The sequence below is a fragment of the Loxodonta africana genome, chromosome 6 (genome assembly GCF_030014295.1).
Source record: "Loxodonta africana isolate mLoxAfr1 chromosome 6, mLoxAfr1.hap2, whole genome shotgun sequence".
Taxonomy (NCBI): Eukaryota; Metazoa; Chordata; class Mammalia; order Proboscidea; family Elephantidae; genus Loxodonta; species Loxodonta africana.
Genome location: NC_087347.1, coordinates 41,528,876 through 41,548,298, shown reverse-complemented (window position 1 = coordinate 41,548,298; position 19,423 = coordinate 41,528,876). Strand labels below are relative to the sequence as shown.

The window sequence follows — 19,423 nt, the reverse complement described above, 5'->3', positions numbered from 1 at the left end:
AATCTTTTTGATTTCTTCAACTGCTTTATCAGTGTGTTCCTTGGCTTTTTCTGTAGATTACCTTATTTCATTTCTGAGGTCATCCCTGATGTCTTGAAGCATTCTGTAAATTAGTTTTTTATATTCTGCATCTGGCAATTCCAGGATTGTATCTTCATTTGGGAAAGGTTTTGATTCTTTAATTTGGGGAGTTGTAGAAGCAATCATGGTCTGCTCCCTTATGTGGTTTGATATCACCTGCTGTCTCCAAGCCATGTATAAGATATTGTAATGATTTATTTTATATTTGCTCACTGAGTCTTATCTTGTTTTGTTTTCTTTCAATATACGTAGATGGGCTACTAGATTGCGCTGTCTCGATTGTTGTAGCCCTTGAATCACTTATGTCCTATTACCAGCTGGTTTGGGTTTTACCAGATATATAAGCCTAAGAGTCCATTCACTATTCTCGAGTAGAATCTGATTTTGGGTCGCCAAGTATGTGGTGCAGACTGTCACCTGTCCACCTAGAGGAGTAGTAGTGATAGTTGTGTACACCAGATTCTAGTAGCAGCAGGGGGTCACTCTCCAGGGGGTGCAGGATGCTGACAGGCTTCCCCCAAATGCCAGTGAGGTAGGTGTGTCTCTATTCCTAAAGCACTTTGGTGGGTGGGCTCTGCAGCTGTACCTTAGGCACCCAATGCATGTACCTTTATAGATTGGTAGTTGTCACCATCCTCAGACCCCTAAGGCAGGAGGCTAGGTGGTCTGGGGGGAGCTTCAGCCCTCAGTTCCCTGTTGTGGGTCAGTGAGGGCTCTGTTTAATACGCAGAGATATCAGACCTGGGAAACTTGTCTTTCCAGTAATCCGCTAAAACAATTACAGTCAGATCCCTATCAGAAATGCCTTTGCATTATAACAGCCACCTTGTTCTCTGTGGGGATGAAAGCCCAAGACCGTGGATCCCATATTCTTGGCTGGAGCTGGTTCTGTATTTTTAGTCCAATTTTGGGAAGTCAGGGAAGGATTTTTGGTCCCTGGGTTTTTTGTAGCTGCTTCTCTCAGGCCAGGATAATGGGTTAGGAAAAGACCAAAAAAACAAAAAACAAAAAAACAAAAAAAAAACACCCCAGAGCACTTCACTCTCTGGCTCAGGAAATTCCAATGTTAATGAAGCCACCCGGGAAGGGGACGGGAGGGATCAGATAGATAAGAGAGAGTAGCACCTCAGAATATAAACAAAGTTACTTATCTTGCTTGGTGATGACTGTTTTATCTGAGATTCCCGAGGGGTGTGTAGCCTGTGCGCATTGGCTGGGTCCAGATTGCCCCCGAGGGTCAGGCCCGTGTCCTGTGCTTGTGCTGTCTCAGAAGCCGTGGTCAGTTCCTCTGCTCCCAGTTCAAAGCCCAGCACCAAGGTTCCCCAGTCGGAATGCCACACTCTAGGCTCCAAAACCAGTTGCTGCCTTCCGGTGACTTCTCCTGTCAGCCGTGTCGCTGCACTGCCTGTGTGCACTGGCTGGGCTTCCCCCGAGGTCACTTCTGGGGGCTAGGGCTGCATCCCATGTTCATGCTGTCTCAGGATGCCGTGCTTAGCTACCCTGTGCACAGCCCAAAGCCGGCGCCAAGGTTTTCTGACTGGGACGCTGGCTCCAGGCTCCGAAAATAGTCGTTACTTCCCCGTGGTTGCTCGTTCTTAGTCTCTGTCACTCAGGTCAACTCTTTAGACCTGTGTTTGATGGTCAGGGTTCATAGATTGTCATATCAATTCACTTGTTTTTCTAAGTCTTTGTTGCAAGTGGGATCCGAGGTAGCTTCTACCTAGTCAGCCATCTTGGCCCCGCCTCCACTGCCTAGGTTTTAATGTAGTTTTTAAAAATGTAATCTTGAGCAAGTTACTTAAGTTCTCTTGACTTCAGTTTCCTTGTCTCTAAAAGGAGTGAAACAAAAGAATCTCTCTTATAAGGTTATTGTGAAGGAAAATAAGATATAGATATGTAATACATATATGTATATATATACAAAAAATATACACATATGTGTAATATATCATATATCATATATCTACTATATATGTTGTTGATCTTGTATGCAGTTGAGTCAATTCTGACACACGATGATCTTATATGACAGTATAATTGCCCTAAATGGTTTCCTAGGCTGTATTTTTACTGTAGCAGATCTCCATGGAGAAAGTGATAGGTTCAAACCACCAGTCTTTCTGTTAGCAGCCAAGCACTTAACTATTGTGCCAACAGGACTTCTTACATTAAAAGACAGGAAAGAGAACCCAAAACACTCTACAAGAAAACTACTGGAACTAATAGAAAGATTCAGCAGAGTAGCATGATACAAGGTAAACATACAAAAATGAGTTGGATTTCTATGCATCAATAGAGAAAACTCTGAAAAGGAAATTAGGAAAGCAATACTATCTGTAATAGCCCCCTCCAAAAAGTAAAATACTTAGGATTAAATTTAACCAGGGACGTAAAACATCTATACAAAGAAAACTACAAAACTCTGCTTCAAGAAACCAAAAAAAGATCTACATAAAAGGAAAAACATACCATGCTCATGGATAGGTAGACTCAATATTGTGAAAATGTCAATTCTAGCAACTAATCTACAAATAAAAAAAAAAACACAATCTCAATCCAAATACCAATAGCATTCTTTAAAGAGACGGAAAAACTAATCATTAACTTTATATGGAAAGGAAAGAGATCCCGGATAAGTAAAGCATTGCTGAAGAAGAACAAAGTAGGAGGTCTCATGCTACCTGACCTCAGAACCTACTATACAACTGTGGTAGTCAAAACAACCTGGTACTGGTACAACAACAGGCACATTGACCAATGGATCAGAACTGAGAACCCAGTGTAAATCCATCCACCTATGGTCACTTGAATTGACTTGATGGCACTGGATTACTGGGTTATGGTCACTTGATCTTTGACAAAGACCCAAAGTTCATTAAATAGGGAAAAGACAGTCTTTAAAAAATGGTGCTGGCAAAACTGGATGTCCATCTATTAAAAAAAAAGAAAAAGGACCCATACCTTACACCATACACAAAAAACTAATTCAAAATGGATCAAAAATATAGAACCAAAAGGTTTAAAGATCATAGAAGAAAAAATAGGATCAATGCTAGGGGCCCTAATGTGTGGCATAAATAGGATACAAACCATAACTAACAACACACAAACACCAGAACATAAGCTAGATAAATGGGATCTTCTAAAAATGAAACACTTATGCTCATCAAAAGACTTCATCTTCACTGAAAGAGTAAAAAGAGAACCTACAGACTGGGGAAAAAAATTTGGATATGACATATCTGATAAAGGTCTAATCTCTAAAATCTATAGGAAAATCCAACACCTCTACAACAAAAAGACAAATAATCCATCTAAAAAATGGGCAAAGGGTATGAACTGATACTTTACCAAAGAAGACATTCAGGCAGCTAACAGACACTTGACAAAATGCTCGTGATTACTAGTCATTAGAGAAATGCAAATTAAAACTACAGTGAGATACCATGTCACCCTGATATTACTGCCACGAAGCAAAAAAAACAGAAAATAACAAATATTGAAGAGGTTGCAGGGAGAGTGGAGCTCTTATGCACTGCTGGTGGGAATGTAAAATGGTACAGCCATTTTGGAAAATAATATGGCCCTTCCTTAAAAAGCTAGAAATAGAAATACCATACAATCCAGCAATCCTACTCCTAGGAATACATCCTAGAGAAATAAGAGCCATCACATGAATAGATTTATGAATACCCATGTTCGTTGCAGCATTATTCACAATAGCAAAAAGGAACAACCTAAGTGCTCATCAAGAGATGAATGGATAAACAAACTATTGTACATACACACAGTGGAGTACTAGACAACAATAAAGAGCAATGATGAATCTGCAAAAGATTTCACAACATGGATGAAATCTAGAGGGCATTATGCTGAGTGAAGTAAATCAATCACAAAAGGACATATACTGTATGAGACCACTATTATAAAAATTCATGAAAGAGTTTACACACAGAAAAAAACAATCTTTGATGGTTATGAGGTATGGGAGGGGTGGACAGTGGGGAGGGAAAAACACTAACTAGATAATAGGTAAGTGGTAACTTTGGTAAAGGGTAAGACAGTACACAATACTGGGGAAGTCAGCACAACTTGACCAAGACAAAGTCATAGAAGCTTCATAGACACATCCAAACTTGCTAAGGGACAGACTTACTGGGCTGAGGGCTGGGGGCCACGGTCTTGGTGGATATCCAGCTTAATTGGCATAAAACAGTTTATAAAGGAAATGTTCTACATTCTACTTTGGTAAGTAGCATCTGGGGTCTTAAAAGCTTGTAAGCACCCATCTAAGATACGTCCCTGGTCCCACCCCATCTGGAGCAAGGGAGAATGAAGAAAACCAAAGACAGGGGGAAAGATTAGTCCAAAGGACTAATGGACCACAACTACCACAGCCTCTGCCACACGGAGTCCAGAACAACTAGATGGTGCCCAACTACCACCACTGACTACTCTGACAGGATCACAATAGAGGGTCCTGGACAAAGCTGGAGAAAAATGTAGAACAAAATTCAAACTCTCACACACACAAAAAAGATAACACTTACTGGGTTGACAGAGACTGGAGAAACCCCAAGAATATGGCCCCAGATACCTTTTTAACTCAGTACTGAAGTAGCTCCTGACATTTACCCTTCAGCCTATGATTAGACAGTCCTATAAAACACGTAGTTCAATCATGTATACGAGAGTAAATGGGCATACCAGCCCAGGGGCAAGGATGAGAAGGCAGGAGGGGACAGGAAATCTGGGGAACCCAAGGTTGAGAAAGGGAGAGTGTTGACGTGTTGCAGGGTTGACAGCCAATGTCACAAAACAATATATGTATTCATCGTTTAATGAGACACTAATTTGCTCTGTGAACTTTCACCTAAATCACAATTAAAAAGAAAAATGAGAAAAAAAAAGACAGGAAAGAAAGAAAAAAGGTCAAAATGGATGTCAGAAGAGACTCTGAAACTTGCTCTTGAATGCAGAGTAAAGCAAATGGAAGAAATGATGAAGTAAAAGAGCTGAACAGAAGATTTCAAAGGGTGGTGGGAGAAGACAAAGTATTGTAGTGAAAACTGCAAAGACTTGGAGTTAGAAAACCAAAAGGGGAGAATATGCTAGGCATTTCTCAAGCTGAAAGAACTGAAGAAAAAATTCAAGCCTTGAGTTGCAATGTTGAAGAATTTTATGGGGAAATACTGAATGACACAGAAGCATCAAAAGAAGATGGAAGGAATACACAGGGTCATTGTACCAAAAAGAATTGGTCGACATTCAGGTATTTCAGGAGGTAGCATAAGATCAAGAACCAATGCTACTGAAGGAAAAAATCCAAGCTCCACTGAAGACCTCGGCAAAAAACAAGGCTTCAGGAATTGATAGAATACCAATTGCGATGTTTTCATAAATGGATGCAGTGCTGGATGGAGGTGCTCACTCCTCTATGTCAAGAAATTTGGAAGACAGCTACCTGGCCAATCGACTGGAGGAGATCCATATTTGTTCCCATTCTAAAGAAATGTGGTCCAATTAAAAAAATGCAGAAATTATTGAACAATATCATTAATATCACACACAAGTCGAATTTTGCTGAAGATAACTCAAAAGTGGTTGCAGCAGTACATTGACAGGTAACTGCCAGAAATTCAAGTCAGACTCAGAAGAAGATGTGGAATGAGGGATATCGTTGTTGATGTCAGATGAATTTTGGCTGAAAGCAGAGAAAACTAGGAAGATATTCTTCTGCGTTTTACTGGCTATGCAAAGGCATTTGACTGTGTGCATCATAACAAATTATTGATCACATTTTGAAGAATGAGAATTTCAGAACACTTAATTTTGTTCATGAGGAACCTGTACATAGACCAAGAGGCAATCATTCAACCAGAACAATGGGACACTGTGGTTTAAAGTCAGGAATGGTGTGCCTCATGGTTGTATCTTTTTATCATACTTATTCAGTCTGTACACTGAGCAAATAATTCAAGAAAATGTAGTATATAAATAAGAACAGTGTCAGGATTGGAGGAAGACTCATTTACAACCCATGATATGCAGATGACAAAACCATGCTTGCTGAAAGTGAAGAGGACTTGAAGCATTTACTGATGAAGATCAAAGACCACAGCCTTCAGTATGGAATATGCTTCGACATAAAGAAAACAAAAATCCTCACAACTGGACCATTAAGCAACATCACGATAAATGGAGAAAGATTGAAGTAATCAAGAATTTTATTTTACTTGGATCCACAATCAAAGCTCATGGAAGCAGCAGTCAAGAAATCAAACAACGCATTGCATTGGCAAATCTGCTGCAAGATACCTTTTTAAAGTGTTAAATGGCCAAGATGTCACTTTATGGACAAGGGTGTGCCTGACCCAAGCCATGATGTTTTCAATATGCATGTGAGAGCTGGACAATGAATAAGAAAGACCTAAGAATAATTGATGCCTTTGAATTATGGTTTTAGGGAATACTGAATACTGAATATGCCAAGGTCAGCCAGAAGAGGGAACAAATCTGCCTTGGAAGAAGTACAGCCAGAATGCTCCTTAGAAGCAAGGATGGCGAGACTTTACGTCACATATTTTGAACATGTTATCAGGAAGGACCAGTCCCTGGAGAAGAACATCATGCTTGGTAAAGTAGACTCAGCTAAAAAGAGGAAGGCGCTCAATGAGATAGACTGACACAGTGGTAGTGTTCCCTTCTGTTGTATGTAAGGTCGCTATGAGTTGGAACATACTTGATGGCACCTAAGAGCTATACATCTATAAAAAAAAAAAAAAATTATACATATATATATATATATACAGTGCCTTGAACATCTATAAATAAATAATGCAATGCTATTTTGTAGAATTATCAAATTCGCTATTGCTTTGTAGGTTTTATGTGACTTCTTACTTTGTAGGCCTTGTCTCCCCAACTATTTGTTAGCCCCTTGGGTGCTGGGAAGTGTTTTACTGGGTTAGTGCTGCCACAAGTGGGTGGACTTAAAGAACAAAAATTTATTTTGGAGGCTAAAAGTCAAAATCAGGGTTTAGACTATGTAGATTCTTCCCTTGTTGGTAGCCCTGGGCATTCTTTGGTTTCTTGGCATTCCTTGGCTTGTAGGTGATCCTTACACAGATCTCGCTTCCTCTCATGTGTGTGTCTCTTTGTCTATTCTGGTCTTTTTATAACTTAGAAATGGTTAGGTTTAGGGTCCACCCTACTTGATCTCATTAATATAAAAAAAGAAAAATCCTACTTACAAACAGGATCAAATCCACAGGTACAAGGACCAGGAATTCAACACATATACTGGGGAGGGAGGACCACAATTCAATCCATAACAAGAAATATCTTACATTTTGCGGTGGATATGTGTTTTTTGCTGTCCCATCTGTTGGGGATCTGTTCCTCCCCTGTTCTCTGCTCATATGATTTGGTAGCAGGTGAACCAGGTCTGGTCAATTACTGTTGCATTCGTCTCCCAACAGGGAGGATATATGATCTGAACATAGGCATGCAAGTCCTCCCCAGAAAAAGACCTTCTTGAGAGCTGAGATGGCTGTCTTTAAGGCAGTGTAAACCTGGAGCCTAGGAAAGGCCATCTTTGTCCATTTGAGGACAGCCTGCTTGAGAATGGAGACAGCACTGAGGAGCATAGAGCAGTGGCCTCTGATGACATCGTTTGAGTTCCTGAATTCAACTCCGCTTCAACTGAGTACTCTTTGCATTTTCTGATTTTCTGAGGAAATAGATTCCATCTTTGGTTTAAATCACCTTGTATTAGATTTGTAACCAAAATATACTGCCTAATATACATTTTCTTCAAACCAACTTGGTCTGTATGACCCCCTGTGATGTCATTGACCTTTTATAAGGACTACACAGATAAGAAAGAGACCTGCTGGAGCAGTGGTTAAGCACTTGGCTGCCAACAAAAAGGTCAGTGGTTTGCTCTGCAGGAGAGAGGTAGAAGTCTGATTCCATAAAGATTACAGCCTTGGAAACCCTATGGGGCAGTTCTACCTTATTCTGTAGAGTCATTGAGTTGGATCAATTCAAAGGCAATGGGTACATATACAAGGCCACCAATGTATATTTATTGAATGCATGAATGAATAAAGGTTTTTTAATGAAACCTCTCAAAACCCATTAATTTAATCTCTTGTGGATTTATCCCACCATCCTAGGAAATTCAAGTTTAACTTAAGTGTCTCTTGACATAGGAACAAATCTTTTTGTAAAGAAACACATGATGAATCTGGAGGATCTCCTTGGATGAAGCTAAGAAAATCGCTTGTAAAGGTCGGCCAGGGATTTAGAGTCTGAAGACCTGAGTTCTTTTTGATATAACTAACTCCACGATCTGTTCTCCCCTTGACCTCCCTGAGCACCACTCTTCACAGTAAAAGATGGGAAAAATAATACCTACTTTATAGGGTTGTTTTTAGGCTCAAAGGAGCTCATTTATGTTAGAGCTAAGAACGATATAAACACTACTTGTTGAATTATTCCAGAAATCCCATTTCAATTGATGATGGATATACACCTGAACCAAAAGGTGTTTAAAATTGTTTTTCTAGGCAAATACAAGAATAGACACCTATGGGTTGTAGTGCTGGGGAAGAATACTGAATATACTACCATGGACAACCAAAAGAACGAATAAATCCGTCTTGGGATAAGAAGTCAGAATGCTCCTTAAAAGCGAGGATGGCGAGACTTCCTCTTCCTCATATTTTGGACATGTTATCATGAGGGACCAGTCCTTGGAGAAGGACATCATGCTTGGTAAAATGGAGGGTCAGAGAAAAAGAGGAAGACCCTCAACGAGATGGATTGACACAGGGGCTGCAATAATGGGTTCAAGCATAACAATGATTATGAGGATGGTGCAGGACCTGGCAGTGTTTCCTTCTGTTGTATTTAGGGTGGCTGTAAGTCTGAACGACTTGATGGCACCTAACAACAACAACAGCAAAAAAAAAGTGCAAAATACGAGGGATACGGTACAAGTCGACATACACGATCGTATCTGGGTTTGGGTGTGACCATTGGCGGACAACTAGTGTCTTCTGTAAAAGGAATGGTCCCCCTGCCATGTTATGCCTAAGGTTTCCTCCAGCTCTGCTACCTCAGGGCTCCAGAGGGCAGGTGCGATGCTGTGCATCGGACAAGTTCCTAACAGGCTCTTTGGCCATCCCTGCATCTCAGTACCTGTGAGCTGCTGCTCCTTGGGGTACTTTTGGCGGGGTGGCGAGAAGCACCTGCTCCAGGGCTCTCCTTGAATCTTGCTCCAATCCCCTCATTGGAAAAGCGTAGGTAGGAGTCGTTCAGCAGTCTCCTCGCTATTCCCTCGAGTGTGCTTTATGAGATCTTGTTTCAGTCCCCGAGGGGTAGCTCTCAGGTCCCGTTACAATTCCCCAGAGCTCCATGTGTGCGGAGGGAGAGAGCCCGAGTGAAGGGCCGAAGCTCCAGTTACGCTCCGCACGGCCCCCGCCGGCGCCGCGGAGAGCGCAGCAGGCCGGGCAGCGTAGCGGCCCCTTTAAGAGCCGGGCCCAGGCCGGTCGAGGCCGGGGACCCGAGAGCGCGGCGCGCCGCGGAGGAGTTGGGAGACGGCGCAAAAGTTTCCTCCCAACTCCGGCCCCGCGCGCCGCCGCCGCCGCCCACTGCAGCTTGGGGCCTGAGGCCGGCCCCGCCGCCTCCAGCAGGGCCAGGGCCAGGGCCAGGCCGTCAGTTTCGCTTTGGCTGGCGCGGAGCAGCAGCTGCGGCAGGGCCGGAGCAGGAGCAGGAGGAGCCGGGCCGAGGAGCCGCCGCGTCCAGAGCTGCCCGCCACCTGGGAAGTAGCCCTTCCCGCTGCCTCCCGCTCCCCTATTCCCGCCCCCCTGCTGGCGGCCGCCTGCCGGGAGGAGAAGGGCGCTGTCGCAAGCCCCCGGTCTGGAGGGGTCGCCGGGGGGAGGTGCCCTGGGCCTCCGGGTCCGCCTGTGCCGGGCTTCCCTCGAGAGTGGGGGCTACACCCGCGGGGCCAGACACCTGTTCGGCCAGGCCCGGGGGCCAGGATGAAAGTGACCGTGTGCTTTGGCAGGACCGGCATCGTGGTGCCCTGCAAGGAGGGCCAGCTACGCGTCCGAGAGCTCACGCAGCAGGCGCTGCAGCGGTACCTGAAGACCCGGGAGAAGGTGAGCGCAGCGCCGTGGGGCACGCGGGCACGCGGGTGCGGCGGGCTCGGCGGGACCTGGGGGCGCGGCTGCGGGCTACCTGCGAGCGCCCAGAGGCCAAGGCACCTGCGAGGTACCCAGAGCACCGGATGGCGACGCCCAGGAGACACAAAACACCCAGGTGGCTTTATGGTCCCTACCTGTGGCCACAGTTTTGTGTGTTTATAGGTGACCCGGGTGCCTTTGGGCATTTGTGGCTCAGGGCCCAGCTATGCAAAGGGTGTTAGAAGCTGCAGCATTGGAATCACCTGGGAAGCTCATTAGACATGCACAATCTGGGGCCCAAATCCAGGCTTATTCCCTCAAAGCCTGCTTTTTAACAAGATCCCCAGGTGAATGGAATGCCCGTTGAAGTTTCAGATGCACTTGGTTAGAAGTTGTTGGAGGGGACATCTTAGTGCCGCTCACCTCAACTATGACTTTTGAGCCGTCAAAGCCCGCCCCACTTTGGTTCCTTGGAGTTAGGAAGTTGATTGGTGCAAATAACATACTCGGAAGTTGTAACTGGTGGGACCTTTGGAGTTTCAACCTCATAAACAGTCTTCTCTCGGTCACTTGGACAGGAACTCAGGTGCGAGGATGCTGTTTGCTTACACTAGTCTACATTTTGAGTGTTTTCAACTCAACACCACCCATCCTATGACCACTTGCTGTGTGTGGGTTGTGTCAGGTCCTGGGTGACCATTGAAATGAGAAAGACTGTCCCCAGCCCTGTCCCTGAAGTTAAGAATAAGTAAAACTAAGGTGACTTTTTTTTTGAAGTGTGCAATGAATGTTCAGAAGATCTAGCTGGACACTAAACTCACATCACGTGTTTGGGTAACATATCGTGCCTCTGTGTCTCCCTCGATGGAACCTTTAAATCAAGGCATGGAGGAGCATCTTTTTATTTTGTGAATCCTCAGATGGAACATCTTGCAAGCTCTAAATCCTTTACAAACAGGACAAATGATTCTCTTAATGTTTGTTCTCATGCAGTGGTAAATATAGACATTGTGGGTTGGCCAGTCTAGTGATGGAAAGATGTAATTTTAATTTCTTTTTACATCTTAGGTTATCCAAGGTAAAAGCAACAAACTGTTTCTTCCAAGTATATGGGTCCACCATTTAAGAAAGTACTTGCACCTTCTGCGCCTGCACTAATATTATACAGAAAAATTTTACTGTAGATACATGTTGCATTGAACAGTCAAGAGCTTGGAGTACAATGAAACGTCCGTTTATATATTAAACGTAATCCAGAAAACTGAACTTTTTACTGATGGAATTGAGTTAAAGAAAGGAAAAAAATCAAAGGGGAGTATAAAGCTAGATGAGAATCTTCCCCAACATGTTGTGCCATTGTTACAATAATATGTGGTGATTATATTTTGTATATCTCAGTTAAAAACTGAGAGTGACACCAGTAACCCATTGTCTTTGGAAACATTTCATTAACTTCTGAAGGTGTGCTAAAGTTAATAGTAAGAACACTACTTCTGACAAATTATTAAAATTATTCAACAAAATCTACCTTACTGAGATAAAGAATAAAAAAAATAAATTTAAAAAGATCCTCTAATCTTGTATATTTACAAGTTTAGGAAATGGAGTTGTTTAAGAAATAAGAGTAAGCTACAAGCTTGTAAATCAGATACAGGGAATTAACTAGATGGTATTTAATGCATTGTAATTTAATTTTAAAAGGTGTTAAAAGCTATTGATATTCTGGACTGGAAGCATAATTTATAATATCATAGAACCTATAACATAATTGCATTGATCAGTTTACTGTTATTACCAGACATTACATTTTTCAGTGTTTACATTTATATATTAGTTGAACATGACATTTAAAGGTCACCTGCAGCTTATAAATCCTCCCTCCCTCTTTTGGCTAAATCCTCCCTCCCTCTTTTGGCTTTTAAAATCTCAATTTAATAAGTGGCAAGTGTTATTTTTTCCCTCCTAAAATATTCGTCTCCCATAGTTTCATTTTAGATAATATTGTAATCACAACAAGGCTTAACTAAATATTAAATGGTATTCCTAATGGAACAGAAATATCAGGAAATACTTTGACAAATTCCATGCTTTTATCTATTGAATTTAAAAAAATAATGGGAAAGGAACAGAAATGTCAGAATTCAATTGAAAAAACAATTTGTAATAACTTCACTTTATAATAAATTCACTATCTTTAAATCACTGAAAGATTTAAAAGGCTTATTTTTCGTGAAAGCAAAGTTTTAAGTCCTGAATTCAAAATAATATTAACAACAGCAATAACAGCAAGTAACTTGTAATGTGGTTACTCTGTGCCAGGCACTGTTCTAGGTGCTTTCCATAAATTAAATGACTTATTCCTCACAACGACTCCACAAAGGAGGATTTATTGTTATTATTTCCACTTTTAGGGGATAATACACAGATGGGGAAAAAGATAAGAAGCAATTTGCCTAAGGTTACATGACTAGTACGTGGTGGAATTGGGATTTGGACTCAGAAACTGTGGTTCTGTGTCCTTGCTCTCGGGCATTAACTACACGGCCTGGTTATTATGCTTTGGGATTTTACTCATTTTACTTTTATACAGTTTGTTTTAAAAAGACAATTCCATCTACAAACTGTTACAGTAATTAATACCAACAGCCTAAAGAGCAATTGTCCCTTGCAGAGAGATGGGACATCCGCAAGTTTCTCTTGATTATATCTTTCGTAACACATCTACATGTTATAGGAAGAAGTCTAATTTCTGAGGCACATATTGCAGGATCTGAAAGTTAAATAAATATTCTTCATTATAATTACAAGTGGATAATAGATAGGATCTCTTGGACATCCAGGTAGAGAGGACTGTAAGGAAAGAAATTTGGCAGAGTGTGAATGTAAGTCTGTTTCTTCCAGGGACCTGAAAATTTAAGGTGGGTTAAGATTGAGGATGGAAGTTGAGGTTTCTGAAATCTGGAGGGTAAATGAAGCCCAAAGAAGCCATTCTGGATTTTTTGGATAGCATCCAAGAAATACTAGCCACATGCTGAGAAGAAACAAGGAAGGCTGGTATTTGAGGAATGTGGGGAACCAGCTGACTCAGCATCAGATAAGGCCAGAAGTAGGTAAGGTGCTAAAAAACCCAGGAGCTTTGTGGAAGGCTTATGTTCTGAGATCTGGGACTTCAAGATTCCTGCCGCCTCCCCCCGCCTTGCCATTTGATGAACTCCACTGGGGAGGTGAATTGACTGAGGCGTAAGAATTATGGGATCGCTTATCTTTTTTTTATCTTTGGATCCTGGTACTTTATCAGTGTCCCAGGCTCTAAAACCAATTTAGTTAAGTAGATAGTGGATAGGTTCTGTCTTCCCTAAGTAGTCAAGGTGGGGATCATTGAGTAATTGATTAAATTTATCATCAAAATTATATATCACAGGTGAATGGATAATTAAGTTGTATCCTTCAGGGGCTCTCAACCCTGTCTGAACATTAGCCACCGCTAATATTAACGTTTAACATTTTAAACAACACAAATACCTGAGTCCCTTCCTGCAAGGTTCTCATTGAGAGTGTAATGATAGCCCTGACTATAAGAATCAGCATTAAGCTGGTTCCTATGACCAAAAAACCCACTGCCAAGGAGTGGTTTCCAACTCATAGTGACCCTATAGGACAGAGTAAAACTGCTCCGTAGCATTTCCAAGGCAGTAATCTTTATCAAAGTAGACTGCCATATTATTCTGCAGAGTAGCTGGTGGGTTCGAACCACCAACCTTTGGGTTAGCAGCCAAGTGGTTTAACCACTGCATTCCTATGAAGTGGAGGTCAAATATATCCCTGTTCTCCAACTTCTCCACCATTTCTGACACCGGTTACCTTCCCCCCCGCACCACCATAGCACTATTTATTAGGTTTGATAATTCATCAGAATGGTCGCAGAGAACTCAGGGAAACAACATAGCTGCAATAATGACTTTAATAACAGAGACGGATATAAACAGAAATAACTGTATGCAAAGGGTAAGGTTTGTGAGGGGGCCCAGCATGGGGGCCTCAGTTTCTAAAAAGAGACCTGCTTATGTCTCAAAGTGAACCGTTTTACTCTTCGTGAAAACCAGTGTTCATTCTCACCTATCAGGAAAGTTTCAAACAGGAAGTTCAGTGATACCACCTGGCGGGCTGGGCTCAGCTTTGGTCACTCCTCACAGCTCTCAGCTGGGGTTCAGTCTTTACATTCTGCTGCCACCTTCTGAGTCGGCTCTTTGCCTCTACTTCTTTTGGTGCCATTGCAGCTGGTTCCTGTGTCCCTGTGGCAGGTTTATGAGGGTCATAGTGCAGGGTCCCTGTCCAAAAGATGGTTTTCTCTCCTGGCTTTAGTAGATTAGGAAACCCCATCTGGGGGGCAGGTCCTAAGGTTTTTGTAGGCTAATCCAGGTAATAATAAAAAATACTCCTTGTTAATTAAACGGTGGGCTCCCTAACCAATCCAGGTAAAGGTCACTCTGGGTCGTAGGCTTTCTAGCCAGTCTTGATAAAGGTCAACTATTGGGTGGGTTATAAACCAACCAATCACGTACAATCAGCTTATATGGATAGTGAATGGACCAATCACTTGCAAGATTGCAACTGACCAATCATTTTAGGAGTATTAGAAGCTGAGGACCAGAAAGGCCATATAAAGAAACCCATTGCAAGCAAGAGGGTTTGCAGTGGGACCTGGATATTGGTATTTTAAAAAGCACCCCAGGTGATTATACTTCCCAGCCAGGATTGAGAACCACTAATCTTCTACCCTGAATCTTTTCGCATTGTTGAACTTAGTTGATTTTAAACTGTTGCGATGGCTTAGACATCTACATATCAACTTTTCATTATTATCTGTGTCCCTACTTCCCTAATTCTTCTCATAGCAGATGCTCAAATAATAATTGATTGAAGTGCACGTAGGCTGTATACGTACATGTGTGTGTATGGTGGCGCAGTGGTTAAGAGCTTGGCTGCTAACCAAAAGGTCCACAGTTTGCATCTACTAGCCTTTCCTTGGAAACCCTGTGGAGCACTTCTACTCTATTCTATAGGGTCACAGTGAGTTGGAATGGATTTGACGACAATGGTTTTTTTGTTTTTTTTTTAATGGTAAATGGGGTTGAAGTGAATAAGGGAAGGGCTTGTTTAGTAAGGAGGCTGTTAGGTGCGTTCAGGAATTGAAACTCATCAAAAGCAGAAACAAGAGACAGTGACATTAATCTTTACATTCCTGTCACCTGATGGGGTTGAGATCTGTTACGTTGGTGGCCCTCCCAAAGAAGTACACCTACTGGTATTGAGTCTCTTCCTTTGAATCTTGGCTATTTAGTCTCTTCCTTTGAATCTTGGCTGTACCTGTGACTTCCTTTAATATAACATGGCTGTTGAACATTTGAAATGTAGTTAATGCAATTGAGAAACTGAATTTTTTATTTTAATTTAAATTTAGCTACGTGTGGCTAGTGGTTACCTTACTTGACAGCACATGTCTAAAGGATCTCTGATGATTTTCTATCAGCTGCTTTCAGAAACCTCAGATCTTGAGCCAGAAGCCCTGGTGGCACACTGGCTGAAGTGCTTGGCTGCTAAACAAAAGGTCAGTGGTTTGAACTCACCAGCCACTCCTCAGTAGAAAGATGTAGCAGTCTGCTTCCATAAATTTTACAGCCTTGGAAACCCTACGGGGCAGTTCTACTCTATCCTTTGACTGAAAGCAGAAAATACTGGAAAGATGTTTACCTGTGTTTTATTGACTGTGCAAAGACATTTGACTGTGTGCATCATAACAAATTATGGATAACATTGCAAAGAATGGGAATTCCAAGACACTTAATTGTGCTTATGCGAAACGTGTACATAGACCAAGAGGCAGTCTTTGGAACAGAACAAGGATATACTGCATGGTTTAAAATCAAGAAAGGTGTATGTCAGGGTTGTATCCTATCACCATATTTATTCAGTCTGTATGCTGAGCAAATAATGGAAGAAGCTGAATTATATGAAGAAGAACGTGGCATCAGGATTTGTGGAAGACTTAACAATCTGCGATATATATGCAGATGACACAACCTTGCTTGCTGAAAGTAAAGAGGACTTGAAGCACTTACTAATGAAGATCAAAGACTACTGCCTTTGTCACAGATTACACCTCAACATAAAGAAAATAAAAATCCTCATAACTGGACCAATAAGAAACATCATAATAAATGGAGAAAGATTGAAGTTGTCAAGGATTTCATTTTACTTGAATCCACAATCAACGTCCATAGAAGCAGCTGTCAAGAAATCAAAGGGCATATTGCATTGGGCAAGTCTGCTGCAAAAGACCTCTTTAAAAGTGTTAAAAAGCTCCTAAGTAAACTGAATGCTTTGAAGGCCAGTGTAGCAGGGGCGGGGGTTTGGGGACCATGGTTTCAGGGGACATCTAAATCAATTGGCATAATAAAATCTATTAAGAAAACATTCTGCATCCCACTTTGGAGAGTGGCTTCTGGGGTCTTAAATGCTAGTAAGCGGCCATCTAAGATGCACCAGTGGGTCTCAACCCACCTGGAGCAAAGGAGAATGAAAAACACCAAAGACACAAGGTAATTATGAGCCTAAGAGACAGAAAGGACCACTTAAACTAGAGACTACATCATCCTGAGACCAGAAGAAGTAGATGGTGCCCGTCTACACCCTGATGACTGCCCTGACAGGGAACACAACAGAGAACCCCTGAGGGAGCAGGAGAGATGCAGACCTCAAATTCTCATAAAATGATCAGACTTAATGGACTGACTGAGACTACAAGGAGCCGGGAGGTCACGGTCCCCAAACCTTCTGTTAGCCCAAGACAGGAATCACTTCCAAAGCGAACTCTTCAGACACAGATTGGACTGGACTAGCAGGGTTGTGGAGCAGGTAAAGGTTTGCATCAGTTTGCACCTTTGCTGCAACAGCCTGAGAAGGTACGTCCCCTTTTTTTTAGTACTGGGCAGACAGTGGGCCAACAAGGAGCAGTGAAGAAAATAAAATAGACCTTTTTCAGTGAGATTTAAATGCTTCTAGACTATTAGAAATACTGAACATTTTTAGTTTATGATGGCTCAGGACCGGACAGTGTTTTGTTCTTTTATGCATAAGGTCAGTGTGAGTTGGAACCAACTGGAGAGCACCTAACAGCAAAGATTTTTAACACATGGTTTCCTGGATATCACAATCTCCTGATATTTTTCTTACTAATCTCTGGTTGGTCCCTTCTTTCTTTTCCCACCTCTTAATGTTGGAGTTCCCCTGGACTTGATCCTTGAGCTTCCTTTTGTCTCTTATTTACTCATTCTGTTGGTGAGCTCATTCATTATCATGCATTCTCCCCTCCCCCTGAGATTGTAAAATTTGCCTCTCTCTCCTTAGTCTTTGCAGGTGTCCCTATACTAGCTCCTTGTGTGCTGGTGCATCAGGATTCTGGCCCAACTCTTGTTGAGATCTCATCCACTCAGTGTCTTCAGCTACCCCCACATCAGATATATATGTCTAGCTCTGAACTTACCCTGGACCCCACTGTCCATCTGCCTGTGGACTTCACCAACAGGATGCCCCGCAAATAGTTCAAGCCCAGTCTTTCCTTTGCAAATCTGCTTGTGCCCCTTCTCCTGTAGTTTGTTTCTCCATATGTGGCACCGTCATTCACCTGGTTGTTTAAACCAGAAACCTGGAACTCCTCCCCTCCTTGATGACCTCTCACCCCTCGTACTTCATGCGTCTGGTTGGTCAGAAAGTACCTTTGATCCTTCCAAGTAATATCTCTTGGATCTGCCACCTTCTCTCCACACCAAAGCCATGCCATAGTCTTTTCTTCTTCACATTTCTCCTGTGGGAAATTGCACCAGACCCTTAACTGGTCTCCTTGCCCTTTTTAGAACCCATCTCATCCAAACCATTCTCCATTGACCCTTAAACTGCAAATTGATTATGTCAATGATATTTCTGGGAGTATTTAAATTGTTCACCATTGCCTTTAGGTGAAAACTCAAGCTTTGCTTACCTTTTGAGTCTCCTGACTATTTTTCTGGTCCTATTAGAATCCTACCTGTAGTGTAGTGTTCTTTTAGGCGTGCCCCCCTTATCCCCTCCTCCCCCTCACTCTCCATCCTTGAAGATGTGTCTCTAGCTACCTCTTTGCTAAGAATCTCTTCTTTCCATTTCCCACTCAGTGTAGCTCAGGGACCTTATTCACGTGTTCCCAGAGCTCCCTGTATGTGTGCTTTCATTTTGCAAAACGCGTTTTACACTGTTTATTAGTCAGGGTCTGCTAGCTTAATGGGCAGCCCTGGAATCATAGTGGCTTATCACAGTCTTTCTGTGTGGTGAGTCGGGACTCTGATTCACACAACCATCTGCCTGCTGTTCTCTTTGGCCCTAGAGTTTTCTGCAGATCCTCTGCATCATGCTGACAGATGAGCAGAGCGTGTGGAGGATGCCGCGGGAGCTTGGGGGGCCTGGCATGGAAGTGGTGAACATCTCTCTGCCCACGTTCAACTGGTCAGAGTAGAGCCATCTCAGTAAAGCAGGCTTTGGAAAAAGTAGTCCACTTGGATATAAGTGAACATCTAGCTGGGTTCTGACACATACTTTAATCATTTTGTCTCTGCGCTATGAACTGTTCAAGAACAGGGAGTGAGTCTTATTTTCCTATTTGTATTTTTAGCACACTACCTGATTCATAGTATATATAAAATAAATGCTTGTTAAATTATATCAAAACTTCACATCTTTTTCTTTTATAAAAATTGTGAATGACTGTATTCAACACAATACTTTGTAAGTTTGGAATCTTCATATGTAGTACAACTTTTAAAAAATACGTAAATCCAGCTTTTCCCCTGATTATTATCTTAGTTATCTAGTGCTGTTATGGCAGAAATACCACAAGTGTGTGGCTTTAACAAACAGAAATTTATTCTCTCACAATTTAGAAGGCTAGAAGTCCGAATTCAGGGCACCAACTCTAATGGAAGGCTTCTTCTCTCTTTGTCAGCTCTGGGGGAAGGTCTTTGTCTCCTTTCAGCGTCTGTGGGCCCGGTGACCCTTAGAGATCTCCGTGTGTCTTGGCATCAATCTTCCCCTGGGTCCAGCACAGAGACCCTGGGACCAAA

At 42.3% G+C, this 19,423-nt stretch overlaps 1 protein-coding gene across 4 annotated transcripts in view; it reads left to right on the top strand.

Moving 5' to 3' along the window:
* Positions 1-10,130: 10,130 nt before the first annotated feature.
* PARD3B (par-3 family cell polarity regulator beta) overlaps positions 10,131-19,423 on the top strand; it is a 1,162,629-nt gene continuing 1,153,336 nt past the window's right edge. For all 4 annotated transcript variants that reach the window (XM_003406115.3, XM_003406117.3, XM_003406114.3 and 1 more), the window contains exon 1: positions 10,131-10,250. In XM_003406115.3, the coding sequence (XP_003406163.2) occupies positions 10,131-10,250 (120 nt within the window). The remainder of the gene's footprint in view (positions 10,251-19,423) is intronic.